The sequence below is a fragment of the Dermacentor silvarum genome, chromosome 2 (genome assembly GCF_013339745.2).
Source record: "Dermacentor silvarum isolate Dsil-2018 chromosome 2, BIME_Dsil_1.4, whole genome shotgun sequence".
NCBI lineage: Eukaryota > Metazoa > Arthropoda > Arachnida > Ixodida > Ixodidae > Dermacentor > Dermacentor silvarum.
In genome coordinates, this window is record NC_051155.1 from 173,537,699 (window position 1) to 173,563,525 (window position 25,827).

Here is a 25,827-nt window from a genome sequence, read left to right on the forward strand (position 1 = left end):
GAGAGGAGTGCGCCGGCGCTTTATACCCTACGCGTCTTGGGTTCAGCGTTTATGTGTTTATGTATTTATGTTTATGTTTATGTAGGAGTAACGTTAAGAGACAGGAAGAGAGCGGTGTGGATCAGAGAAAAAACGGGGGTAGACGATATTCTAGTTGACATTAAGCGGAAGAAATGGAGCTGGGCAGGCCATGTAATGCGTAGGATGGATACCGGTGGACCATTAGGGTTACAGCGATTGCGATAGCAATTATGTGGACACTACAGGCGCATTCCCGCTCTCGGCGTCGCCGTGATGTTCCGCTGAAAGTCTAAGTGCGATGAAATCGTGGCCCCGCGGGCGCGATCTTGAAAGCGATTTGCGATGGGGACAAAGTGCGATCGAAGGTTGATAGCTTCGTGTGTGCTGTGTTTTAGCCGCTTAATTCGCGTTGAAGTGAGAGGCAGCACGAAGGTCAATTCGCTCGCTGCTGCTGCCGCGCTTCCTCACGCGAGCGTTTTGACAGCGAGTGTCCGCGCTCATCGAGTGAGATGTGTTTATGCTTGCTTACGCGCACGTGGCACCATACTTGTTAATTTACTTGGCGAATGTTTGGAAGTGTTTACGGCCGATAAAACTACTATGCTTACTTCGTATAGCTGTCCACTAGTTTGCGATCACAATTGATGCTTCACCTTTCGGAGAAACTGCGACTTTTATGTCACGAAAACGACGCACGTTTTCCACATTTTATAGCGAAGCTATTATCGCGACTACACTCGTGAACAGATTTCTGTGGCAATGAAGGAAAAGCTAGGGGGCTGGAGCGTTTGCACGTGTGTTACTGAGCCAAGTATTTCAGCAGCCTTTGATGACGCTTTTGATTTATTGGAACAAGTACTGTGGGGAGACAGGAGGCGGGGGGGGGGGGGTGGATCAGCTAAGTTACCGCAACGCCCATTTGCCGAAACGTAGAATAGAAAAGCAAGAAAAAAAAGTTCTAATTTAATACTCAGTGGTCTGTTTTGTTTTATTTTGCTGTTCTTAATAAGGTGTCCATATATTCTCTTCGCAGCTTAACCTAACGCGGATGAGATCGTGTGACTTCTTTTTGGGAGCACTCTCACTTGTGCATTGTGAAGTAACTTACACCCTTAAAGGTGAATAAGGACGTAAATTGATGTATAACTCACACCCTTACTCCTTTGTTGGGCGTAAGAATGGGAGTTATAGAACGATATAGACCCTTATTGACTTTTAAGGGTGAAAATATTTAATAGTGTGAGCGCTTTGCCTCCGTAGCCTCAGCAGCCTTCATTGCCACAGGAAGCTGCCTGCCACTGTTAAATTGCGTGATTTAAATAGGGGCTGGATGGAAATTCTCAATTCCTCGTTTTTCGCCTTTTATAAGACGATATATGAAACGCTTACAAAGTTTCCCCGCTGCCGTGGAATAAGCAAGGAGGGTAACGATTTTATATTTGCAGAAAGTAGGGACCATGTTATGGCTGTCGTGTACCCATAGTTTGAAGCGTGTTGTTTTGCTGTCGATTCTGTAGAAAGTTACGCATACATATGTTTCACGTTTATACACACATTTTATGAACCACACAGGAAGGTTCCCCAATGTCTTGAAAGAAATTAACCTGAAACAGTGTTGTAATTTTTTTCGGAAAAGGGGCAGCTTAGGTGCAATTCAATGCCAAAGTTTTAATTGCAGCCTTCGAAAAAAAAAAGCTTAAGCAATTGCTTGCTAAAGCATTATTTAGCCTTTATCACCTATGTTTTCCAGTGCACCTTGAGAAATTTGCGGCACATCGAGTTTACATTTGGTGAAAATGGGGTACATATTAGGTGTAAAGCGTTCTGAAACTCCTCCTTTTTTTCTATTTTTATGCGTTATATGAGGACCGTAGTAAATTTTGCCGGAGTCATCAGCGACTGAAAGTAAGGACAAAGTACGGGAAATAAGTAGGCAAACTTCGACGTGCGTGGTTGTAGTATGATCTTGGGTAGAACCTACTTAAGCACTGGCTTGAAAGCCTTATATGTGAGCAATGTTGGAAACGGGCGAGTCATATGCGGTCAGCGTTGTGAGCCATCTCGATGAATTACAGGCAACTTAATTTTTTTACGCAACTACGTGAAAGAAGCAACTTCCCTAAAAATCAGGCTCTGATTCTGCTGTTACACAGGTTTGCTGCCTTTTATTTTTACCTTAGGACGCAGCATTAAAATATTTGTTTAAAGCGTAATTCATCCATATGGAAGTTTACAACCGAATTTCGGTGCCGTTCATATAGGTGGAGTATAGGAGGGTTAACAGGTGGTTTTGCGGACTGTAATTACACAACCGCTTATTGGTTTTCATAGACAAGTAGACTTAGTATGTAGTATAACCACAATTTATTATGAGGCTTCATACTGTGAATATTAAAGAGAAATTTTGTGATAGTGCCTGGATGATGTTGGTATTACTGCTAAGCGAGAATAACAAGAATGGGCAGCACTTGACTCAGCCTAAGCACCGTCTTTCGGACTTCGACCAATCTTGAACAAACAATCGTTACATAAAGATATAAGTTGCATGTACGTACACAGTGGCAACCTCACTCAAAAAAGAGATATCTGCTCTTTTAGGGGTAGTAGTTTCACAAGCCAGAGGCGAAAATGTATGCTTGTAATGCAAATTACGTAATTACTTTATTCCACCTCGGATGACATTATCTCTTTCTGTTTTCTCTAACGTTAATAGGTAGGCCCAATATGGCGGAAGTTATGTGCTTTCCCAAGCGAAAATACGAAGAGACAAGCATAATTATGAGTAAAGTGCGTCTCGTGTGCAGTAAATTCTTAAATAAGTAAACACAGCACCTAAGCTGACGTAATGGCGTTGCAATGTTCAAGAGTATGGGCAAAAACGCACGAGAGTTACACTTTCATGTGCCACAGTGGCACTTGGAGGTAATTTAAGAGTCTTCCAGTACCGCCTTAAGTGATTCAAACGAAGAAATGTGACCGACATCATTCACGATCTGTCGGCGACGGCTTGCCGCTATACTCGGCTTGCGACATAAAACCCACTAAGCCCACATTAAGTTTCTCACATAAAGTGCACCAAGCCATGAACTGTCGGAAATGTCCTTGTTGGTAAGAGTGAATTCACTCAGTTACCGTAACGCTGTGAAAAGACAGCTGAACTGCTTTCAGGATGCCCTTTCATTGCCACAACGCAGACATACTGCGCAGCATGGGCATGCTCAGGCACGAAACGAGCGCGACCGAAGTGCGGACTCTGGTCAGCTACGGCGGCGGCGCGCACCTGCAGAGCCTGCTGAAGCAGATACGAGACCCCCGAAAGATGTGGCCCTTCATCCGCAAGCTCAAGCACTGGCTCGTGGTGTTCGGGCTGGACGGAATCAACTTTCACCTGGAAGGACCGGGTCCTCCTCTTTGCGAGCGGAGTCAAATCTTGGCCATTTCCAAGTTCATTAGGGTGACAGCAAAAGAAATCTCATAAGCTTCGGAGGGAAAGTTAGCGTATCTGGAACTTTTGAGGATTGGAGCATGTGGTAGCAGCGAAAGAGTAGACACCTGCTTATGGCAGTAGGGGAACAAAGAAGATAAAGCTACATTTGAGACATGTGTGCGGAGGGCGGCACAGTAAGTGTTTCTGCTTCGCTATAGCGGACAGGGCAGGAGCACATGAAACCGAGGCAGGCGACAGACTTAATCTGGGTATAGCAGTACTTTTCAATGCACAAAAATAATCAAGGACGTCATCGATAATGAAATGAGCTGCCAAGTGGGCAAGAAAGCATAAATTTTTAATAGAGCAGCCAGTATCTGCCCATACATGTAGCTCTTCGAACGAATCACAATATGCGGAAAGTACTGGCGGTGCGTCATTAGACATGGGTACCATGACCGTCCCTGCTGCGCGTCATAATAGTCAGTGATAACCCGGCTTTTACTTTACGTACAAGCTGCGAGAGAAATGTGTCATCGAAAAACAAAAAAACCGACAGCAATGTCAAGGAATCATTAGGCTCGAAATGATCATGGCCCTCGTATGCGCGTAGAAAACAACCTATAACATGCTCGAAATCCGGTATAGTGAGTCACATGAAGAATATTACCCACAGCGTGCTTTGTCACTTTGGTGCGCAGCAACTTCGAAGCTTTCTTGGTGAGGCGTATGTCATCACGCTTCAGCTTCCTGCCTGTCGTGACCCCAAGTGCAGCCTCCTTCCCTACGAGAGAATGGCCAGGTAACATTTGGAACGCTCAGGTCATTTCCTTGTTCCCGAAAGCTCTTGCGACCCATTTTTTTTTTTTACTTTCCACGTTTCATTGTGCGTTTGTGCCCCCTTCCCTTTTCTGGTGCTGAAGGAGAGAGAGCAATGTAACACTTCAGTACTAATGTCTAGACTTTAATTCGTTTTAGTTGTCAATTTATAGTTCTCTGCCTGATTCTGTTGCACTGAGTTTTAACACTGCAAGAATGAAAGAACACGAGACGGAAGAATGAAGCGCAATTTGTGGAAGCCCATGTTCTTTCATTATGTCAGTGTAACTGACATTATGCCATAACTCAATGTAACAAAATGAACGGGCACCAACTAGCTCCGTTCATCGATTGGCTAAACAATCTTGCCTGTTCTTTTTGCGAAGATGTGCCCATGCATGTCAGGTGTGACTTTTAAAGGAGCCTTTTTATGGATCCTGGCAAGTATGTCAATGCAGAATTGCTAGGCATTGAAATCAGGTTACCTGCCGAGATGAAAACTGCAGATAGCTCTAGAGTTCAAGTCTTAAAATTAACAGGTTATCATGGATACTACATGGTCTCTAGCGGCTTGTTCGTGTCGTTGCGAGCCCTAAAGAGTTCACAACTGCGACGAAAGGCGTCGCAGGGTAAACCATTCTTTTCTCTCATGAAGAGTTGGGGTCGTACTCACAAAACTTTTCTTTTGTAAGTGCTGTTCGTCATTAGCTAAGCCACCTTCGCTAATGATTGGGTGGCATTTGGTCGTACGAACAGCGCTAGCGTAAGAACATTTCTTTTGCCAACATAAGTCTTGATTTACAGAGGAGTCCCGTCAGAAACTTTAGGAGGATGTGTCGCTTCTCGATGCTTATTTTTCGCCTATATATACAAGAAAGTGATAGCTATCTATTCAGGCATAAAGTCGCCGCTTATTTGCTAGAAATAAAACTGATATTTAAAAAAAAGAACGGTAACATGAACACGCGCTCATTCTTGTCGCCGTCGCACTTATGCCACCTTACTTTTTTAATCATCCATTAGCTGTCCCGACAGCGTGTTCTGCTAAAATCCGATTACAAGTGATACATTAAGGTCCTGAAAGTAAGAGTAGTGTTCTATCAGGAAATGGTGGACTATTACCACACCTCAGAAGCTACATTTAAACAAATTCCGACAGAATATCGAAATGCCATAATGGCCTAAATTCTGCAATGAGGACATGTGCCTTACTGCGCACTGATCGGCCCCTATAGGTGTGGTACTCTCGTCTCTGTTGTAGCCTTGAGTGAAAATTGAAAAAAAAAAGGCATGCAGACATTTAGTGGAAGTAGTCAGGGTGAGCTTATTCGGTCGTTTCTCGCACTTTTGGTTTGATCATTCAACTGATGCCCACAATGTTGTTTCGAATGCAGTCATTTGAACTACCTGTTCCTCATGACGTTCGACTACAAGCTGGATGATCTGTCTAAGACGAAGATTACAAGTGGACTCTATTTTTACGAAGGGAACCAAAGCACCAGCGTCGAGTCTGTAAGCTGCCGACATCATAACTTCTCGTTACGTCCTCATAGCGCACTATTAGACCTTCGTTTCTTTGCTACGGCAGTAGTACTCTTGTGACCCCTCCTAAAACGCGCGGTCAAATTCGAACTCTTCAAGAACTCTTGCTTATTGTTTTGACTACAGAAGAAAAATTAGTTTTTTTCGTAGCACACATCAGTGCCAAACTCACGCCATCGAGTCTTTCTGGGAGTCTCACGCGCAGTACTCATGCAGAGCAACAAAAAAAAAAAAAAAAGGGGGGGGGGGGAGGGGGTTTAGTAACCGCATGATGTTCGAAGTAGCAGGTGAACTTAGGCGGCATTTTAAGTGCTTTATTTGTGGTGTCACTTCTATGAGTCCAGGAATCCTGCCTTGGCAGGTGGATAAACGTCGGGGTGCCCAAGCACAAGATAATTCCTGGTATCGCCACGTACGGCCGCAGCTTCACGCTCCGTGACCCGGCCAACAACGGCGTTAGCGCCGCGCTTGATCGAGTGCACCCACTCGGCTATGGTGCGAACTTCACGCGGACGGACGGCTACATGAACTACGTCGAGGTAGGCCTTCGTACTGCTTGCGCAGGGTTGGCAGTGTAGTGTGGAATGGTGATGAATTGAAATGAAGCTTCAGCATTGGGGTCCACTGGATTTCGGTCGCATCTATTGCGAGGTCTGAAGTGGACAAAATAGACCCATTATACACGTGCCTCGAAAAATGTGGGAATAATGGGAGTTCCGTAAAACTCGCGTAAAGGTTGTAACAGTTAGCGTAAACTATAAACTACAGTGCAGTAATTTTTTTTTTCTTTTTTAGACGTTGTCAGAGATATGACGTACAAAACTGCGATATCTGCCTTTAATGCATGGTGACAGTGTCGTAAACTTGGTACCTCGTTTTCTTTAATTTACCAACCGTCACAGATTTCGGTCAGAAAACGAACTACACGAATATACTGCACGCGAAATGCACCAACAAGGTGGCGTAGCTTCTTGTGCGATTAGCGTCGTTGACGTTTCCGCAAGTTAAATCATAAGGACACAAATATTTACCCGAAATTACTTTAGACTAGTAAAGCTTTTTTTAAAGCTGTTATAATAATAGAGAATAGAAAGGTTGAATATATTACTTAAGAAGATGGTTGCTGAACATTTCTTTGTGGAAATTAATGCTAGAACCTAAGCGCCGGTGCGTCAGTGTCACGCGAACGCTTTCGATAAATTTTATCGTATTCGGACAATTTTGGTGCTGGAAAAGTTGAGTTCGGCTTTTGCTTTCATTGCATTGCAATCTTACGCTTTCTTACGGATAAAGAATTACCTATACCCGACCAAGGCGCTTTCAAGCTCTAGACCGGCAGGGCAAGTTGGCACGGGATCCTCAGTGCGGGATCGCCCCATATATGCGTACTTAATTTTTCCGTCTTTCTGGCTCTCCAAGCACTCTCTCTGGTAAGAGGAGCAATTTTGGTATTTCATGCTAGCAGAAACGTAATTCAGTTATCCACATGAACCAAACATACGCCTTTATTGACCACTCAGGAGCGCTCCTGCACTAATAATGTGCAAATACTGTCTCACAGATTAAGATTGTGTTGCGCGCATCTTCACATACGTGCACACGTCGCGCCGTCATCTTTTCTTACGGCCTCTCTTTCTGGACCAGCCCGCGCTCACTTCCCTGATCTTTTCCCACCGGACACTGTCACATGCTACGTTGATGCAGCGTATGACCAAACTCGTGACTCCACTGCTTGTGTCACAATCCCTACCCTCGTTGGCATTCCCATCACTTCCACTACTGGCCCCTTCTCTCTTCCTACCTCCCCTCTGACCCTTGAATTGGCCGCGATCGTTCACGCGACGCAACAGCTAACCCTTCTTCCTCCCTCTCCTCGGTATCGCATTTGCTCGGACTCCATGGCGACAATCCGAGCTTATCGCGACAACTGATTCCCCGAAAATGTTCATGACCAACTTTCCTCACTCCCTTCTCCCTTCTATCCCCTGTTTTGGTCACTGTGGTGTGAGGGCCAGGTCATGCGGGGCATTACCGGCAATCAACTCGCTCATGAGCTTGCCCGCGAGATTAATAGCCGGGCGTCGGCGATGCGCTGGCGTTACCCGCCCATCGCTGACGAGACACACTTTTATGAGAAAACTCTAAAGCAGTACTACAAACACCTCCGGCATTCATTACAGACTCTTCCTCTCCACTGCCCAAGTACACACCCTCAGAGCCATCCAGCTCAGCACTTTGATCACTCTAGTACACCTATACCTTTATCGTTACCGCTGCGACCCCTCATGTCCCAACTGCCCCTCTAGGTACGCAAATGTAGAACCCATCCTTTTCTTTTGCCCCGCAGCTCTACAACCCCTCACTACCCTAACTCCCACCTCCCCACTGGCGAGTGCGGTTCGGCCTTCGCCGACCAGCTGGCCATGGTCCTCCTGGCGGAGGAATATTTATAGGTCTTAGTCTGACCTGGAATAAAGTATTTTCACTCTCTCTCTCTGTCTCTGTCTTGGTAATGTTTGAATCCTTCTATTTCGTATTCGGTGTGATGCGTAGTCGAGTAGATTTCGTCTTTTAAGCCTCCTACCATTTCTGATCTCGGTTCTCCCTTTGACGCAAAGTTGGCTTTGTGAACCCACACGAACGTTTACAGCGAAGCTGATATAGCTTTACTCCCCAATGGGTCTATTGTGTCCATGGGCAAAACCTTTACTAATCCGTGGGAGGCGCGCGCTGCGTGCGCCGCCGGGCTTCTTGCAGCACCACCACATCTAATTTGCCTCCGTGCATCCGCGGGAGTGGCAGCGCCGGCTGTGCGGGGGGGAAAATGACCAACCTTTACCCTACCGGCAAGAGGGGGTAGGTGACGCTTGTCCTGGGTTCACCTAAACTAACCATGATGCGACGACTGTGACGTAGCGAATAACGTCACTGACGGTATGCTCGCAGTCCACCGTTATCGCTTGCGTTCCATGTCTCGAGTTTGCTCGGCGGCGTGGTTAGCAGCATTCGCCCGCCATTGCCGCTTGCGATTCTTCGAAATTAAATTGCTTTAAAATTAAATCTGTCCATCACGTAAGACAATGAATGGTTCATATTCCCTTAAGCAATGGCTCATACCCCCGTAAACGCGGCCTCCCCAATACGACGACAGAATAAAAGTGAAATTCCACGCTGGAATAATGAGCGGCAACGGAGCCAGCTGCGGAAGAAGACAACAAAGCTCGAGCTGATGATGATAGTTTTTGCGTGCATAAACGTCACCGAAATCTGTGCATTATAACAAGCTTCGCTTTAAAAAATTGGTTGTAGCTTAACCCAGTTACGCCTGGGTGTGCGTAGCGAGAGGTACGGTTGATGTTACTGTTTAGCTTGATTCTCTCTACGGTCACATCTTTATCGCTTAGCTTCATACGTCTGAGTGTTTATGTTTGGTTGTTACCTCTCGTTTAGTTATGGTTACATTAAAGAATAGACATTTTTAAAGTGTAACGCATTCATTTTGAAAGTCTTCATCGTGTTGTTTCTCAAATGCCACATAGACTGGTCGGTTAGGCGGGAGGATAAGTGGTTGTCATCCAGTGACTTGAACACGTTTCGGGTGCTATCCTCATCTGAATCCACCCGCCTGGCCGCTTCGTACTTACAACGCTTCTCGAGGCGTGCGGCTCGTTCTTCCTCCGTCTCCTCGGCTCGCTGCCTCCTCTTGGTTTCGTTCCGACGACGAAGCCTGGCTTCTTTCAAGTATCCCCAACTCACTTTCCATATCTGCCGACGAATCCCACCGAGCCGCCCCTTCTATATATGCAACGCCGACTCCTCCTGTGTTGCAACGCGGTTTCACCGGCTCCTCCTCTGACGTCATGTCAGATGCAAGCGGCGAACGCTTGCAGCACAACTGCGGCGGCGGCAGTGCGTCGCCGCGCCGTGGTAAATCGAGCAGACGAAGCCAGATGGTGCGGCGAGTGGCGCTGCCAGCTTCGGCGGTTGCTGGAAACGGCTCAGCTCGCGGTGCGGCCACAGGCCACAGCGAAACGGCGAGAACGCGGCCAATGCAGCTCTCGCTACAAAAGAAGAACCAGAAAGCTCGCCTTCGCGCATGCCGGTAAACGCTTAAGGCGGACGCTTGCTTGCTTGTGAAGGAACAAGCGAACAAGCGTTCGCCGCAAGCCTTCCCCGGTAAAGATTATGGTTGCGTAAGCTGCAGTTGCCGGGAGGTGGCAACTGTAGCATATGAAGCAGAGAGTGACGTAACTACTACACTAAAAAAAAAAAGAACCCGCCTACCAATTGATTTGTGTTGTGACAGTGCTACGGCAAGGTCACGTATAGTGAGGACTCCTGTAGAGCGCAACGTGCATCCGAGGCACGGCGATGGTGTGTTTAAGTTCATATCTCTTGTCTCTGGTCCACTCTTTATACTTGCACGAAGTGGTGCAAGCCAAGTCGCAGGCCGTTGAAACGTCGTAGGCTAATAATTAGTTATAGTGCATGTGAATGTCGCCATGTGAATAATTTCTAGCTAAGTAGCATGAATAATTATTCTAGGTGTTAATAGCTTTGCTGTCTAACCACCTTAACAGCGTGGACCGCATGGAGACCAATTTATTTCAACCATGGCTGGGTGCTGCAGTCTTGCCAAACAGCTAATACTAAGAATAGTACCATTTTTACTATGAAGTGTAGAGACTTGGGTATGCTGGTAGTTGGTGTTTAAAATAAGAACAACACGAGAATCAGGGACAAACCATAGATAAAGAGATTCAACCAGAACGGACACTCCCATAGATCCCAGCGGCGAAATTTTGACTCTGGCGCACCAACTGGCTGATGTGAAATTTTGAACCACACTTTCCGTTTCCGTTTTGGGTACGCGCGTTTTGAACGCTAGCTGGTACGCGTCACGCGGACTGCGCTGATCGGCACGGCGTTTTTTTTTTGTTTTTTTTTTGTTTTTTTGCCTTCTACTGCTCAAGCTCGTGCGGTCTTCTACAGAATTGTTTCACTATGATTGGAGCGAAACAGTAAAAATGATTGCTAACGATCTTTACAAGCCTTCATTGAATCTGTGTAACTTGCAATTTCATAAAGTAGGCGCAAGCCTACCTTGTGAAAGAAGGAAATATTTGTTTTTCTCTGTATAAATGCTTATTCCGGGATTTTTGTGCGTTCAACTAATGTTGCGGCATCAGGCAAGCAGCTGTGGTAACCGTACGAAGCTACACCGGACGGCATCAGCTGAAAAAAGTAAATTACAAGCATGTGCCACTTTGGTATTTAGACCTTACAGGAATGCAGAGTGTAGAGCCGAAACGTGCGAAGTGGTGCGGGCGGCATTACAAATAAATGAAACTCTCTTTTACGTACATGGCGTAGAAAATACCCGACTCATCACATCAATACCACAAAATATGAAGAAAACACCTGATTTCCAAGCATTCCCCAATTCCCGGGCACTATTTCCTGCACTTTAAGAATACAAGTACACGGGCGACTGCGTGTTTTCGACACAACTTGGCATCAGCCGACGCGATGGTACGCTATTTACACAGAGGTAGTCACAACACAAGCTCTCAGCCAGACCATGCTAGACGCTCGCAGAATTCCTTCCAATTGCACTCAAGACAAATGCGTGGGTCCAAAGCCTGTTTTCAGTCGTTCGCAAGACCGAATTTTCGAGTTACGAATCTCTGGTTTCTGAGTTCCTAGGCGTTATCTTTGGCGCGTTCTGCGGGAGCAAGCAGCCCACTCCCGTGTTACCACACTTGGCAACCTTTCATCGCGTTTTCGACAAGCGTGAGTATCAAAAGAAGGTATATTTTGTTGGGGGGGGGGGGGGCATAAAATGCGGCACATACTTTGCCCCGTAAGATTCAGTACATACGAAAATAACTGCGTCACAGTGGCCGAGCTGCTTTTCGCTAACAGCGTCACCAAGCCGGGTGCCGCAAGCTTGCCTCAAAAGTATCCGAAAAAGTAATGAAATTAATTAAAATAGTGTCGTGGGGTAGAGAAAGCACCACGAACTTGTCCCGGTAAGATTCAGTACACGCGAAACTGACTGCGCACCACGGCCGAGCTGCTTATCGCTAACTGCGTCCCAATCGTTGGGTGCGGACAAAGTGCCACAAAAGTACCCCATAAAGTAACGAAATTACTTTTCAATTATGTTGGGCGTCAGAGAAAGCGCCACAATGTTGTCCTAGTAAAACACAGTACACGGGAAACTAACTGCACCACGGCCAAGCTGCTTTCCGCTATCTGCTCAGTACCGTGCCGTAAGCCTAAATGTGTCGCTAGCTGACTGTCAAACAATATTTGTCACCTTGCCGTAGTCCAATAGTGTATTGGTGCCATGGCGAAGTGCAGAAGGAACGCAAGAATACGCCAAGAGGCCAAGAAGCCAGGCTACATAAAAAAAACAGAAAAAAAGAAAAAGACAGACGGGTCGCCGAACACGGAAACGCTCACATGCGCAGCCGGCCTCGCTCGCTTCGTTGGCGTGTCTCGCGCATGAGGCATGCATCTGGCGCGTCATTGGCCTGTTGCTAGGTAACGCAAGAAAAATAAGTCGCTAAGTATAACTTCATTTATACGCAAACTTTTCAGTTTTAGCTGAAAAGAATAAAAAAAAAACGTTGTCAACGTCATTTCACATTCTTTTTTTTTTCGATGCTCGCGGCATTTATCGGTTGATGAACAGGAAATACGTCACTAGCGTGACGTATTTCCTTTTGTCAGTTTTCACCGAGTGTCCCTTCTTGTTGACTTTCTTTCTCTATGGACAAACGCCGAGCCTCGATAGAGTCTCATAGCAAAAGGAGCGAATCCCGGAGATAGTATGACGCGTGGTCACATGGGTCACGTGGTGGGGTCTCCGCGTCATCAGAAAAGCATCTTCACTTTAATCCCATGCTTGACTTCATATAGATGACGCCTGGCTTGAACGTTCCCAAGACGCTTATTGCGTTTTCGTTGGTGCCTTCTCGACAGGCGTCATGTAAATCAAGTCAAGCGTAAGCTTCAAATTAAGATGCATTTCTGAATACGGGGGTTACTGTCATCACTGGCAGGCAGGTAATCGCTAGGTGCAGGACATGTTGTGCAGAATATAATCAGTTGCATGACATTTATTTAACTGCTTCACGAAAGCATCGCTTCTGATTTTAACATGTTAGTTGAATGTGCATATTTTTTTCTTCAGCTTCACTGACGTGTAAACACAAAGACGGCTTCCTCTTGAATACATTTTTTTTAATTGCACAACGTAGAAGCCGAGAAAGTCACGCGTGTGTACAAATGTGTTGCAGGTTCCGGTGTCGCATGACTGCGGCCAGAAGTTTACTTTTGTTTGAGACATGCACCAGGAGGCCCTTACAAAAGAAAAAGAAACAAAGAGAGACCAACTCGAGATTTAGTTACGGAAACCGCCCCAAATATAAAGCTGAAGAAAACATCTAACCAATGCTTATTCGGCTTAGTCGTCACGATATTGCTACCGCATGCAGCTCTTTACACCTACTTTTGTTTTCAAACTTCATATAAATAAGAATGAAAATTAGCTGACATGGAACTTTTCAACCATCAAGCGAACAGGCACACAAATTTCTGGTTTCGGAATTGCACCCGCACGTGCGTTACAAGGTGCTTTCATGAAGATCTCAGCTCTGTTCTTCAATAAAACCAGTGATGTGTGAAACGCCTTCATTGTTCACATTTTTTTAGACCTGTCGCCGGGTGAACTACTTTCACTGGAAACGAAACTGGGTGAAGTACGCGGCGACGCCGTACATCTACTACGAGAACCAGTGGGTCAGCTACGACGATAAGGACAGCGTTAAAGTGAAGGTACGCCCTGCGCGCGCGCTTTATAATTTCGCTGCTTAAAGAATTCGTTCTATTCAGTGCTTGTAATAGGCACAACAATTACCTAAATATTAGACGCGCGTCTGTTTCTGTATTTCGAAATAGGAAGTTGCTATCTGGGACCGCCGTCAAAGCTGCCCTCCTAATGTTTGTGCTGCCTTGCTTCGGGTGCATTTCTTTTTCACAATCAGCCTTGTTAAACGCACTGACGATATCGACCCAGCCTCACCCCCCCCCCCCCTTTCTTTTCTCTCGAACCCATTTTACAGGTCTCATCATGGCGTTTTCACTTAGGGATCTTTTTCCTTTATACCTGTTTCTATACATGTATTCAAGGCGATCGAAGGTTTTCAGTAGGTCTTAAAAACAGTCTAGTAGGATTAAGGTAGCCCTTCCCACTGCACATCAGCTCAGAAGTTAGTGAAGGCACTAGGGCCCTATAACGTAAACCTATTCCAATCTGTTTTTATTCCAATCTCCTGACGTCAAATTGCGCATAATTATCGCCTCATTTCGAATAAATTACTGACTTTACAAATAACTACTTTAGGATACCTATGTCGACTGCTGAAGGCGTGTCTACACAGTTGGAATCCTCAAACCAGCAGCAGCTTCTAGATATCCATACACAAAACTTGAGACAAAATGCATGGTGTTGCTATTATTAATATTCAAGAAAGCTTTCTCACGAACTTTGGGACTAAACGGCGTGGATCACCAATGCATTTAGTGACAAAGTTTAAGGGCGGATGTATAGAAGCGAATGGTTCTGAGAGACCCAAAATGAAGCTTTTTGTTCCTTCAGAAGCTGTCATCATCCTCGCATTTAAACCTAGTTGGGCTGAAGCAGAAGTTATACTTTCGACGATTGGTTCTGTGATTGCATTATCTTTATAGCATCATGTACGGCGCATTTTTCACAGACCGAGTGGTTCTGGAAGCACTGGCTGGGTGGAATATTCGTGTGGTCTCTGGACGCGGATGACTACGCTGGAGATTGCGTGCAAGAGATCTACCCCATGGTTAAAGCGGCGTGGAAAGTCATAAAGACGTATCAGCGTCTACATATGCATAGAGCCATTGAACAGGTACGTTCTGTTGTCCTTTCTGTTGCTTTCGCCTCCTCGCGCTACAAGTGTGCTTTTGGTGTTCTCTGAGACACTGGTCTTGACCAGAAGCAGTAAAGTGTATCGCGCTTTTTTGATGCGAAAGCGTCAAATCGCTTATTGAGTGATGAAGGCGGCGTCCTGCGTCTGTAGCAAGTGAAACGGCACTTAAATTCCCTTTAACTGCGATGCCACGTCACGAGCCCATTGGCTGTGAAGCCATGGCACGTGCACCCCGACGGAGCAGAGCGGGCTAAAGGGGACATCCTTCTGGACAGTAGCGCGCCAGATGTTGCGCGAAAGGAGAGGGCATCGCCTCGACGCCAAATCACCCTTCCTTACTCTCGCTCGCGGAAGCATGTTATCCGCGCGTTCCTTGCCCACGCAAGCTCTCGCCCGAGTTCTAACTGCGCCTGGTTAAGGTCAATTCAAAACGTGCCAAGCGTCTCAACGCGCTCGCTTGCCCGCGAGTTCAAAACTTGAAGGACAGCTCAGCGGCGTTCAATTGGACATTAATGATTTCGCATTCACAACTCATAGGTGCTTATGTGTCCTTGGATTCTTTTGTTGTTTTTCTCCACATTGTGTACGTGGTTTTTGAGACAGGGTGCTCGCCTTACGGCCCTTCGTCTTTTTCTCCTTCGGAATCGGAGCCGCACTATACAATAGGGTGATGGATAGGCTGCCATTTAGGTTGCGATTGAGACCCCTTTCAGATGAGGTGCATAAGGAAATATGCTTGACCTAGTGCGCACAACTCGCTCCAGGACATCGCACAAGCGCTCACTGCGCATGCGCAAGTGCCGCACACAGTGTCTGTGCAGAATCGAACAGTACCAGCGGCAATACAATGTATGCGCGCAAACCTCAATCATTACAAAAAAAAAAAAAAGCCACACGCACCGAGTCCGTTGCAAATTCCACGAAATACAAAATATTTAAACGCATGCGGCATCAGTTATATATAAAAACAATTATAATAATGAATAATTTTATTTATTGGCATGACAATGGAAATGGACGGGAACTCAGTGTTCCAAGGGCCGACAACAGGCGATGAAATCGCTAGCACAGCACGAGTATACCAGCACTTAAAAAAAAGAAAACAAAGAAAAAAGGGAGAAAGAAAAAGCATCTCTGTACCATCGAATAAATGAAATCTCGATCGCCATGTTATACCCAGGGAACCCAGACTATATGAAGACAGCTTATACACGCAGAGAGGCACGTAAATATATCAGTGCTAAAAAGTCATTTAATTGTTACAAAAAGAAATAACTACGCCACGAAACCACATTGCTAGTATTGCAGAAATACAAAGTCGCATTACATAGCAACACTTATGCTACCCTCCGAAGAAAGTGAAGTTCAAAGTGCTTTCGGGCAATGTAAGAATGTTCGTGCTGCTTTTATTACGTATATTTATTGTGTTAAGGGTGAATAATCTGTAAACATCGCTTCCCGTAATTGGTCCTCGTATGGGTATTGTCCATTCTTCTGTACGTGTTGAGACACGCTTTATTGAGGTTTTAGCGTGACGATTGTTTTCATAAAATCACTAACGTATTGCGGAGAAAATATTAGGTTATAAAGTAGACGGTATTCAAAAAGGAGATTTATGCGTGAAACGTTGTATTGTATGAATAAATTTTGTGTTTGTGCTGTGTAAGCAGCACCAGCAATAATTCTTATTGCTTCTTTCTGCAGTGTTACTAGGCGTGTGGTGTTAGTCTTGCATGGGGTGCCCCAGACAAGGTGGCAATAGTTAATGTAGATATGAAATATGGCGTGATAAACTGTAAGCTTTAATTTTGGTGGGAATTCGAAGCGAAATTAATTAGAAACGAATCGCAAGAGATAATTTACGTGTTAGATAGGGTTTCCGTGTTCATTCCATCTCATGTGCGAATCAAAGACTACTCAAAACTTCAATGAGAACGAATGCCGGCACCGCAACAGGCTGCCAACCGCAGATCGAACCTATAACCACATTTGCCAGCACAAGTGCAATTTACCTTAATCGAAAAATGCCTAACATAAATTTCGTCTTTGAATTACAGTCCCATCATAAGCACCGACCGTGTAAAACGTATTTGCCAGAAATTTATAATTCGGAAATATGTTTCGCATGGTATCTTACTCCTTAGTGAAGGCCTTTCAGATAGAACGCTTTGTTGCGTGACGTATAAGTGATAAATCAAGAGAAAAATTGGTAACACATCTAATTAGCCTTTGATAACTACAAATTGTGATCTTTTCTTTTAGGGTGGATGGCGCTCAGGAGCCAAGGACGTTACAAGAAATCGCCGTGCAAGTTTCGAAGAATAAAAGCGCGGGCGTTGTGCCGGAAAACTCCAAACCAAAGGAGGCCTTCCTCAACTGATTGTTTGCCCAAATAATAAGCTGCCACGCATTCCGCCAGCCAAATTTTCGCCTCATTTGTGAAAGTGTAGCCGAGAAATAATGTGTTTGTGACGATCGAATCCTATGCAGTTATGATAATCAACTTTAATACGGCTTTGAAAGCGAAGCGCTTTAGGCAAACCGTCCCGAACTTTGATGATCATGACTACTGTTTCTGTCTTGCCGAATGGCTCATACGCGAGACAGAATTCATATAGCGAAGGCTTATGCGTAGCCCCCTTTGTACTGTCGCACTATACTGCCTATCCTCAGCATCACTCCTCGTCCCCCTATTTGTCTCCTCTTCCCCTCCCCTCTGAGCAGAGTAGCAAGCTAGAGTATATTACCTCAGGCCAACCTTTCTGAGGTTCCTTAATAAATTGTCCTCTCTCTCACCCCTAGAGATGTTTACTTATTCGATTTATTCAACAATGCTGCTGACTCCACGGGGGTCATTGCAGAGTAGGTAACAAATGATCAGTGCATACATAACATTCTCTCAATAGAGAGCAGTATTAAAAATAAAACGAAAAAATAGTAAATATGAAACGTTCAAAATGTCTATCAGCTGGCGATCAGTGTTCGGAAATTTTTTAGCCTTCTTTTTTAACTACATGTGAATCTAAGACATTTTGCTCCATTATCGTTTGTGGAAAGAAAGTATACCTAAACATACTGCTTATCGGATTTATCGGCACAAATGGGAACTACTGTACTACTATGTCACCCTTTAGGAATGCAATTTTATTGAAAAATAAACATAGTTAACATGTGTAACGGCTTCAATGGTCTTATTAATTTTTATCATAAAACGTAATCGCGCACTTCTATTCCTCTCTGAGGTGTGCTTTAGGCCAATGTGCGGGAGACTGGCTCTGTTCTCAACTGTATTACTCAGTGATACAACAAACGGTGCATAAAAAACCTCAGGTGCATTAGCGAAGTGCAGCCTCATCTCGGAGATGGTGGGATGAAACGTGGGCCGATCCCGCAGACATTGCAATCCGCGGTCGCCTAGTCACGTGGGCCGCTTGGTGGTGATCTGCGTCTTCCTGTTGGCCGGGCAGGTACTTAACTGCTGACGAACCGTGTTATAGCATTTCAATAACCAATTATGTTTCGGTCCACATGAAATCGAAAGCGTGCTTTGGATCTGCATATATATATATACCTCTGCTGCGATAGTTTTCACAGACTTTGACTCTCTTAGCTGCGTCAGGTTTTTTTTTTCAATACATACTGCAGACTCAAGGTCCAAGCAGGGTAGGCATAAATATGCCAAAATACAAAAACTCAGCAACAAAAAAATCATGAGCCATTCCACAGTGTGAAGGTGCATGATCAGCGAAACTGTTTAGCACACGGCACAGACATGACACAAAATTTTGAACAAAGGTACAAACATATTTATTGATCAGTGGTCATAGTGGGGAAAGGTAGGCACGCACATTTATTGTCTTGATCGGTAGACAATTGGTGTTTGCGGCCCGCCGGCACCGATTGCATTCTCGCATCTGTTCTCGCCGCTGCTCTTCATAGGCGCGTTGCTCCTCGGGAGTCCGGACTATACGCGGCCTCCCCATTACGACGACACAGGAGAAGGGAAATTCAAAATGGAGAACGGCAACTTGTCTTTCTGGTTTGTTTTCATACCGCTACCACGGGAGAGAGGAAGGAAAGGAAACAAGAAACGCAAGCGCTTGGAACTCTGACAAAGAGAGGGCGGTGCGAACGCAGACATGGCCGACGCGGGTCGTACAGCGGCAAATCTTTGAGAAACCTTTATTTTATAACTAGGTGTATAATGATTTGAAAATCGTGCCTATTGATAAATATAATCTACTCAAAATGCATATCCGAGGGACGCCGAAGAGCCAGCTGTGGAAGAAGACGACGAACGCAGGAGAAGTGGCCCGAGCGCGTTCACGCCGACGAGCCAGCTGTGCATGGAAGAATATGACGACGAACCCCTGATCTATCCGGGTGGGACTCTTACGATTGACACCGAATACAGACGCACACATATCCAAACCTTTACGTGAAACATGCCATTCACTCCACACTGTACCGCCCTCACTGACCATAGTGCGGAGGCCGGCCAACTTTAGCCCATATTACGTGGGATTGCCAGAAGAGGCCACCCAAAATTAATACACCGCAAATAGCCGACAACCTTCCGGAAAGGAGCAGTGGGAGACTCGACTCGCCAGCGAGGATCGAGAGATCAACTAGCGCTCCTCGACCAGGCACGGCGGACCACTCAAGCCAGTGGAGCCCTGGACTAGGGGCTCCACCAACCCGCTCCCTACACCTGTTATTTTATTGCGATAGCAATTATATGGACACTCAAAAGCAGATTTCTGCCGTCGGCGTCGCCGTCGCCGTCGCCGTGAGGTTCCGTATGACGTCAATGGAGATGAAATCGTCGCCGCGTGCCGAACGCTCTATGTGCGAGTGAAAGGGCGCGAGGGGCGCGCGCTTTCACGGGGAGTGAACGCACGGCAGAGAACCAACGCGCGTTCTGCGCCGTGCTCGCTTAAGGGCTGCAGAAGTAGGCGTCTCTTTCCTCCTTTACAATCACCATATATGTAGAGCAAACGCGTCTTCTTCCGACGCGCGAGAGGCCGTGGGGGAGGGGGGGGAGTGGAGGAAAGGGAGGCGACGTTTAGCTGCGGCACCAAGTGCCTATTTATATAAGAGGCTCCGGTAACAGTCACCAACGCCGCACGCATTTTGAGCGAACGCGGGCAAAACGCCGACGCCGTCGACAGCAGTTCTGCGTGTTGCCGGTGCTGCTGCATGTCCAAGTTCATACAGCTGATAAAGCTAATATCATTGCTCCGTATAGCTCTCTAAAAATTTGCTATCGCAATTGATGCTTCGCCTTTCAGGTGAAACTGCGACAACTTTTATTGCGATAGCAATTATATGGACACTCAAAAGCAGATTTCTGCCGTCGCCGTCGCCGTCGCCGTGAGGTTCCGTATGACGTCATTTGGAGAAGATGATGATGATAAGTGGTTATCGGCCATACCATGCTGAATACGCCGGTTCTCGTCCGATTCCCGAAGCTAAGCAGCATTGGGCTTGGTCAGTACTTGGGAGGGAGAAGAAATCGTCGCCGATGATAAGTGGTTCTTGAGGGAAAGGGAAAGGTTGGCGCTATCTTCTGCAGCCCTTGAGGGAGCACGGCTCAGCGCCAAATCGTCGCCGATGATAAGTGGTTCTTGAGGGAAAGGGAAAGGTTGGCGCTATCTTCTGCAGCCCTTGAGGGAGCACGGCTCAGCGCCAAATCGTCGCCGCGCGCCGAACGCTGTATGTGCGAGTGAAAGGGCGCGAGGGGCGCGTCTTTCACGGGGAGTGAACGCACGGCGGAGAACAAACGCGCGTTCCGCGCCGTGCTCGCTTAAGGGCTGCAGAAGTAGGCGTCTCTTTTCTCCTTTACAATCACCATATATGTAGAGCAAACGCACCTTCTTCCGACGCGCGAGAAGCCGTGGGGGTGGGGGAGGGAAGGGAGGCGACGTTTAGCTGCGGCACCAAGTGCCTATTTATATCACAGGCTCCGGCAACAGTCACCAACGCCGCACGCATTTTGAGCGAACGCGGGCAAAACGCCGATGGCGTCGACAACAGTTCTGCGTGTTGCCGATGCTGCTGCATGTCCAAGTTTATACAGCTGATAAAGCTAATATCGTTACTCCGTATAGCTCTCTACAAGTTTGCTATCGCAATTGATGCTTCGCCTTTCAGGTGAAACTGCGACCACTTTTTAAAATAAACGTTTTGATATATATGACACGGCCGCTGGATAAAAGAAGGTGCAGCCTGCCGCGTGCATCGAAAACGGTGGGATCCGCCACGGCGCCACACGTCGGGGGCTGTTGTCTTGCATCGGCATAACAAATGCGTCAGGAACGCGCTTGAAACGCCGTCGCGCGTGCAAGCAGACGCGTTCCATCGCCGATGGCTAGCGCCATTCGGCCCAGCCAAGCGGCCGACAATGCAGCTACGGCTGTCACATTCGCTCCCATTGCAACGCGCCCGACGTGGCAGTATAGTGCCTAGAATATACTTACATTCTAGGCACTATAGTGGCAGGCCGCACCTTTTTTTTTTTTTTTTATCCAGCGGCCGTGTATATGACGGCGAACGCGCGAACAGTGCACGGGCGCGTTTGCGTGGGAACTTGTGTTTTGGTTAAGCACACAAAAAATCCATGGAACCCCAGCCATAAACAGATTCGTTGTAAAACTTCTTACTAACACGTTAGAAAACAACAAAGCGGCGTCTTATAATGCGCAGTCTTAGCAGTTCCAGTCATTAATGGTGCGTGGGGAGAAAAATCGGGGTAGCTTGCACTATATAGTGGCGCAAGTATAAAAACACAGTGGAGCTGATCGGTTCCTAGTTGGTCCTGGCAATACGAAGTGATGCTAAGTTATACGAAGTAATCCCAAGCGATGCTAAGGTATAGGAAGTTTATAAGCATTTACTCGTGGTCTGTGGCATCGGTGAACGCCTCGCGAAGCACTTCAGCCTGAGCACACGTAGGGGAAGTGGGGCGAAAGCTACGCGCAGTGTACGGGCTGCGCGCAGCAGACGATACGCCGGGATGACGTCACGGCGCATGCGCAGTAGCGCGCAGCTGGTGGGAGCTCGGCCGAGGCGCCGCCAGAGGCACCTGCTGGAGTCACGGACACCGCGAGCGTTCGGTGGTAATGCGGGTACGGTGGCTAGCCACTGTAATGCGGGGAAACAGAGAAGCACGAATGGCGTCGGCAGCACCTCTGCGCGTTGCCTCGTTGGTGCTGCTTAGCTTAGCAATCTTGGTCGCACGGAAGTGCTCCTTTCAAGTACACAAATTACGACTTGGCAAAACCAGGGTGGAGATCATTATGGTCGAAATTATCCCTAACAATTGGCTTAAGAGTAGTGTCTTCCTTTTAAACATATAGAGCTCGCCGTCGGATCAACGGCAGGCATTCGCCCCGATCATGACAAAGGCGGTGGCCCTGACCAAGAGGGCCCCCATAGTGATAGCGGGGCGCTTCAATGCACCCCGCGATGCCTGGGGATTCCCCCGCCACTCTACCAAGGGCAATCTCTTTGTCCAGGCAGTTTCTGACTGCTCACTGGAATAGATTACGGATTCTCAATACCCGACACTAACCGGCACATCGGTGGTCCGAGACACCACTCCGGACCTGGCGTTCGTCAAGAACGCCCCCGGAGCAGGATGGCAAAATTTGCAAGAGAACCTGGGTAGCGACCACTTCATTCTGAATATTACAGTAACAATTAGCACAGCCCCTACTAGGGAATTTAAAGTGACGGACTGCGTTGCCTTCTGGAAAGTGCGGAAGGCGGAGCAGACCAACTACGATAATCTCTATAGTCTGTTCACAAGACTACAGAAGGACGTACAAGTTGCTACCAAGGTGGGTAAGACCGACCTAAATGTAGATCGGATGGACGCACGCGTTGCGCACCTCCCAGAAGCCAAAAAATCCATCCTGACGCGCTGGAGAATGCACGGACTCTACCGCCGACTTCGCAAGAAAATTGCGGAGCTCAATTGTGCAACAGAAACTCATTCCTTAGAACTGTCTAAACAACAATGGAACGAAGTGTGTTCCTCGGCTGATGTGCAGATGAGAGCGGGGGTCAAATGAAACCTCCTCAAACACTTACTAGACGATTCGCAAAGCGAAAGCAATCATAGACTAGCCATTGATCGCATATTTCATAATCAAAAGGCGGCGGGCGTATTTGAACACGTCCTCCTGCAAGAGTTGGCCGAAAAGTATCTCCCGCTGGGCCCCTCCGGTGACGGGGATTATCCTCGTTGCCGGGGGGCGCATTGGGGGAGCTCGATGCCCCCTTCACGGAATCCGAAATCTGGGAGGTGCTCCAAACGCTCAACGGTCGCTCTGCACCGGGCTCGGATGGGATTTTCCAATAAGCGCCTCCGCAGTTTGGACGAACACATCAGTTGCGCTGTTCACCGAGGAAGTCAATAAAATCTGGGAAACGGGCCTCGCCCCCGACTCCTGGAAGACAGCCTCAGTGGTGCTCATCCCGAAACCAGGCAAACCTCTTGCGCCGAACATGCGGCCCATCTCGCTCACGTCCTGCGTGGGCAAGGAGGCCGAACATGCCATTCACAACCGTATATCTAGGCACATAGAAACTAATGAGTTATTTCCTCCCAACATGGTCGGCTTTCGGCCGGCACTCTCCCCACAGGACGTCATTCTACTTATAAAGAAGCAAATCATTGATGACGACACTAGAGACACTCGGGGCATCCTGGCTCTAGACTTATCCAAGGCTTTTGTTAACATCTCGCACCGGTTCGCGCTGGACGCCATCTCGGACCTGGGCCTGTGGACACGATTCCATGCGTACGTTAGCTCCTTCCTCAGGGATCGCAAGGCCACTGTCAAAATAGGGAAAAAACAAATCCAAGGAATTTACATTGGGAGCGAGAGGCATCCCGCAAGGGGCGGTCATCTCTGCCCTACTGTTTACCATGGCCACGAAGGGCCTCTCGGAAAGACTGGCCACAGTAAGAGGAACGGGTCACGCCCTCTACGCGGATGATTTTATCCGTGTGGTGCATAGGAGGGTCTGACGCTGCAGTTGAAAGTATGCTCCAAGAGGCGCTCGACATCACAGAACACTTCCTTCTAGACACGGGCCTTAGTCTGTCACCAACCGAGTCCGAACTTCTATTGTATAGACCCACCCGACGGGGGGTTAGGTGCTCCACACCCTTAGATCAAGTTTCCATAGCCGTCTATACAAGGGGCGGACAACAAATCCCCAGAGTAGATACCATCAGGGTCCTCGGACTCTTGCTGCTATCTCTCGGGGGCAACTCACAGACTATAGCCCGCATCACCTCCAAGACGGAGAATATGATAGGCTTATCCGCTGGGTCTCGAACCGCAGGGGGGGGTTTAAGTGAGAGCAATCTCCTCACACTCTACCACGCATTTCTTATGAGCCACGTTAACTATTCAGCCTCCGCGTTGCGCTGGTCTAAGCGAGGAGAGGTCAAAATCAACGCCCTCATGCGCAAAAGTATCAAGCGCGTGCTGGGTTTACCATTCACTATCAGCACCGAGCGTCTCATGCAACTAAGCATGCACAACACCCTGTCAGAGGTGTTCGAGGCCCAATGAGTGGCCCAAATAATACGACTCTCATCATCGTGAGCGGGGAGACGCATCCTCGAATCCGTTGGATGCGGCCACCATTAAATCACGGAGCGCAACGCGACCCTTTGACCCATGGTCTGAGATACGTGCAAGGTAGATCCCCTGCCATGTAGCGTCCACCGTCAATACAATGTAGGGCGCCGGGTAGCCCGGGCTTGTTCTCTATTAAAGGTGGCTGCGGCTTCTCCAAATCTTGCATGTTTCGTTGACGCCGCCCATTAATCTCCCCATTAATCTCTCCATTAATCTCCTCACTATTTCCGTTGACTCCAATGGCACTCTCATTAACTCAGCATCCGTGCGGAAGGTTTCTGCAACAGTAGCCGAGCAGGTTGCTATAGCTATAGCACTGAAGGACCCTCTACGTCCCCATATCTTTACAGACTCCAGGTCTGCAGCCCGAGCGTTCGCCTCCGGCTCGATCTCAAAGGAGGCGGCGTCCATCCTCGGCACCGAGGTGGCTGCTGGTTTTCATATCATCAAATGGTTCCCGACCCATATGGGATTCAATGTGCACTCTGTGGTTTTGAACGCCAATGAGTTGACCCATGACTGTGCGCGAGGTCTTACACACCACGGTGGTTCCGGTGGACTCTCGGGCGGCGATTTAGGACTGTACAGGGATTCGCTCCTCAAATTCCATGAAATCTTGGCACATTATCAACTTGCTCGGCGGGCCTTTCCGCTACCACATTCTAAACTCACTAGACCACAATCGTCGGCCTTTCGTGTGCTCCAAACGGGGTCGTTCCCCTCCAGGGGCCGATGCAGTCACTTCGCGCCAAATGTAGAACCCCACTACCCAGACTGTGGGGAGGCGTACTGCTCTTTATCTCATGTGCTCTGGAAATGCCCTGCGTTACGCAGCTCATCTCTGACCACTCTAACAGACTGGGAGGCAGCCCTCAAGAGCGGCGACCTCTCAAAACTGAGGGCTGTCCAGAGGGCCTGCGACAGGGCGGAGGACCACCATCTTCCGACCCCGATGTGGGTGCGGCCCGCGACTGCTACGGGGACTCCCTGAAAAGGGAGGTACCCTAACGCGGTTCCATCTATAAAGTTTTTTGTTTGTATGTCTCTCTCTCTCTCTCGCTCTCGTTTTCTCTGCCAAGCATAGCACGCGACGCTCCGTGAGGTATTGCTAGGCAACCGAGTGGCAGGCGGCACACATTACGGCCGACCTAAACAGCTCCGCTCTTAAAAGTGTATTTTAATGAGTCAGTTCTGGCAAATTGTGGAGTTCGGTTATGCTGACGGTGGTGTCGAGTATGTCTGTTTACAAGGTGCGTCATATATGGTGAAGCGCCGAGGGCTAGCTTCTTCTTAATTATTGGGTAAAAAAGTTGTCGGCATCTACGGATATTTCTTAATTAACTCACTCTGTATATCTATAGGCTCGCGCTGGAATATATATATATAT

General features: G+C 47.5%; 1 protein-coding gene across 1 annotated transcript; it reads left to right on the forward strand.

Annotated features, from left to right (window-relative positions):
* Window positions 1–3,221: 3,221 nt before the first annotated feature.
* On the forward strand, window positions 3,222–17,512 carry LOC125943225 (chitotriosidase-1-like). Its single transcript, XM_049661926.1, has 7 exons — window positions 3,222–3,475; window positions 4,150–4,250; window positions 5,662–5,779; window positions 6,154–6,348; window positions 13,532–13,654; window positions 14,596–14,760; window positions 17,044–17,512. Exons 1-7 carry the CDS (start codon window positions 3,230–3,232, stop codon window positions 17,104–17,106), a joined length of 1,011 nt encoding a protein of 336 aa, XP_049517883.1. The 5' UTR covers window positions 3,222–3,229; the 3' UTR covers window positions 17,107–17,512.
* Window positions 17,513–25,827: the final 8,315 nt, after the last annotated feature.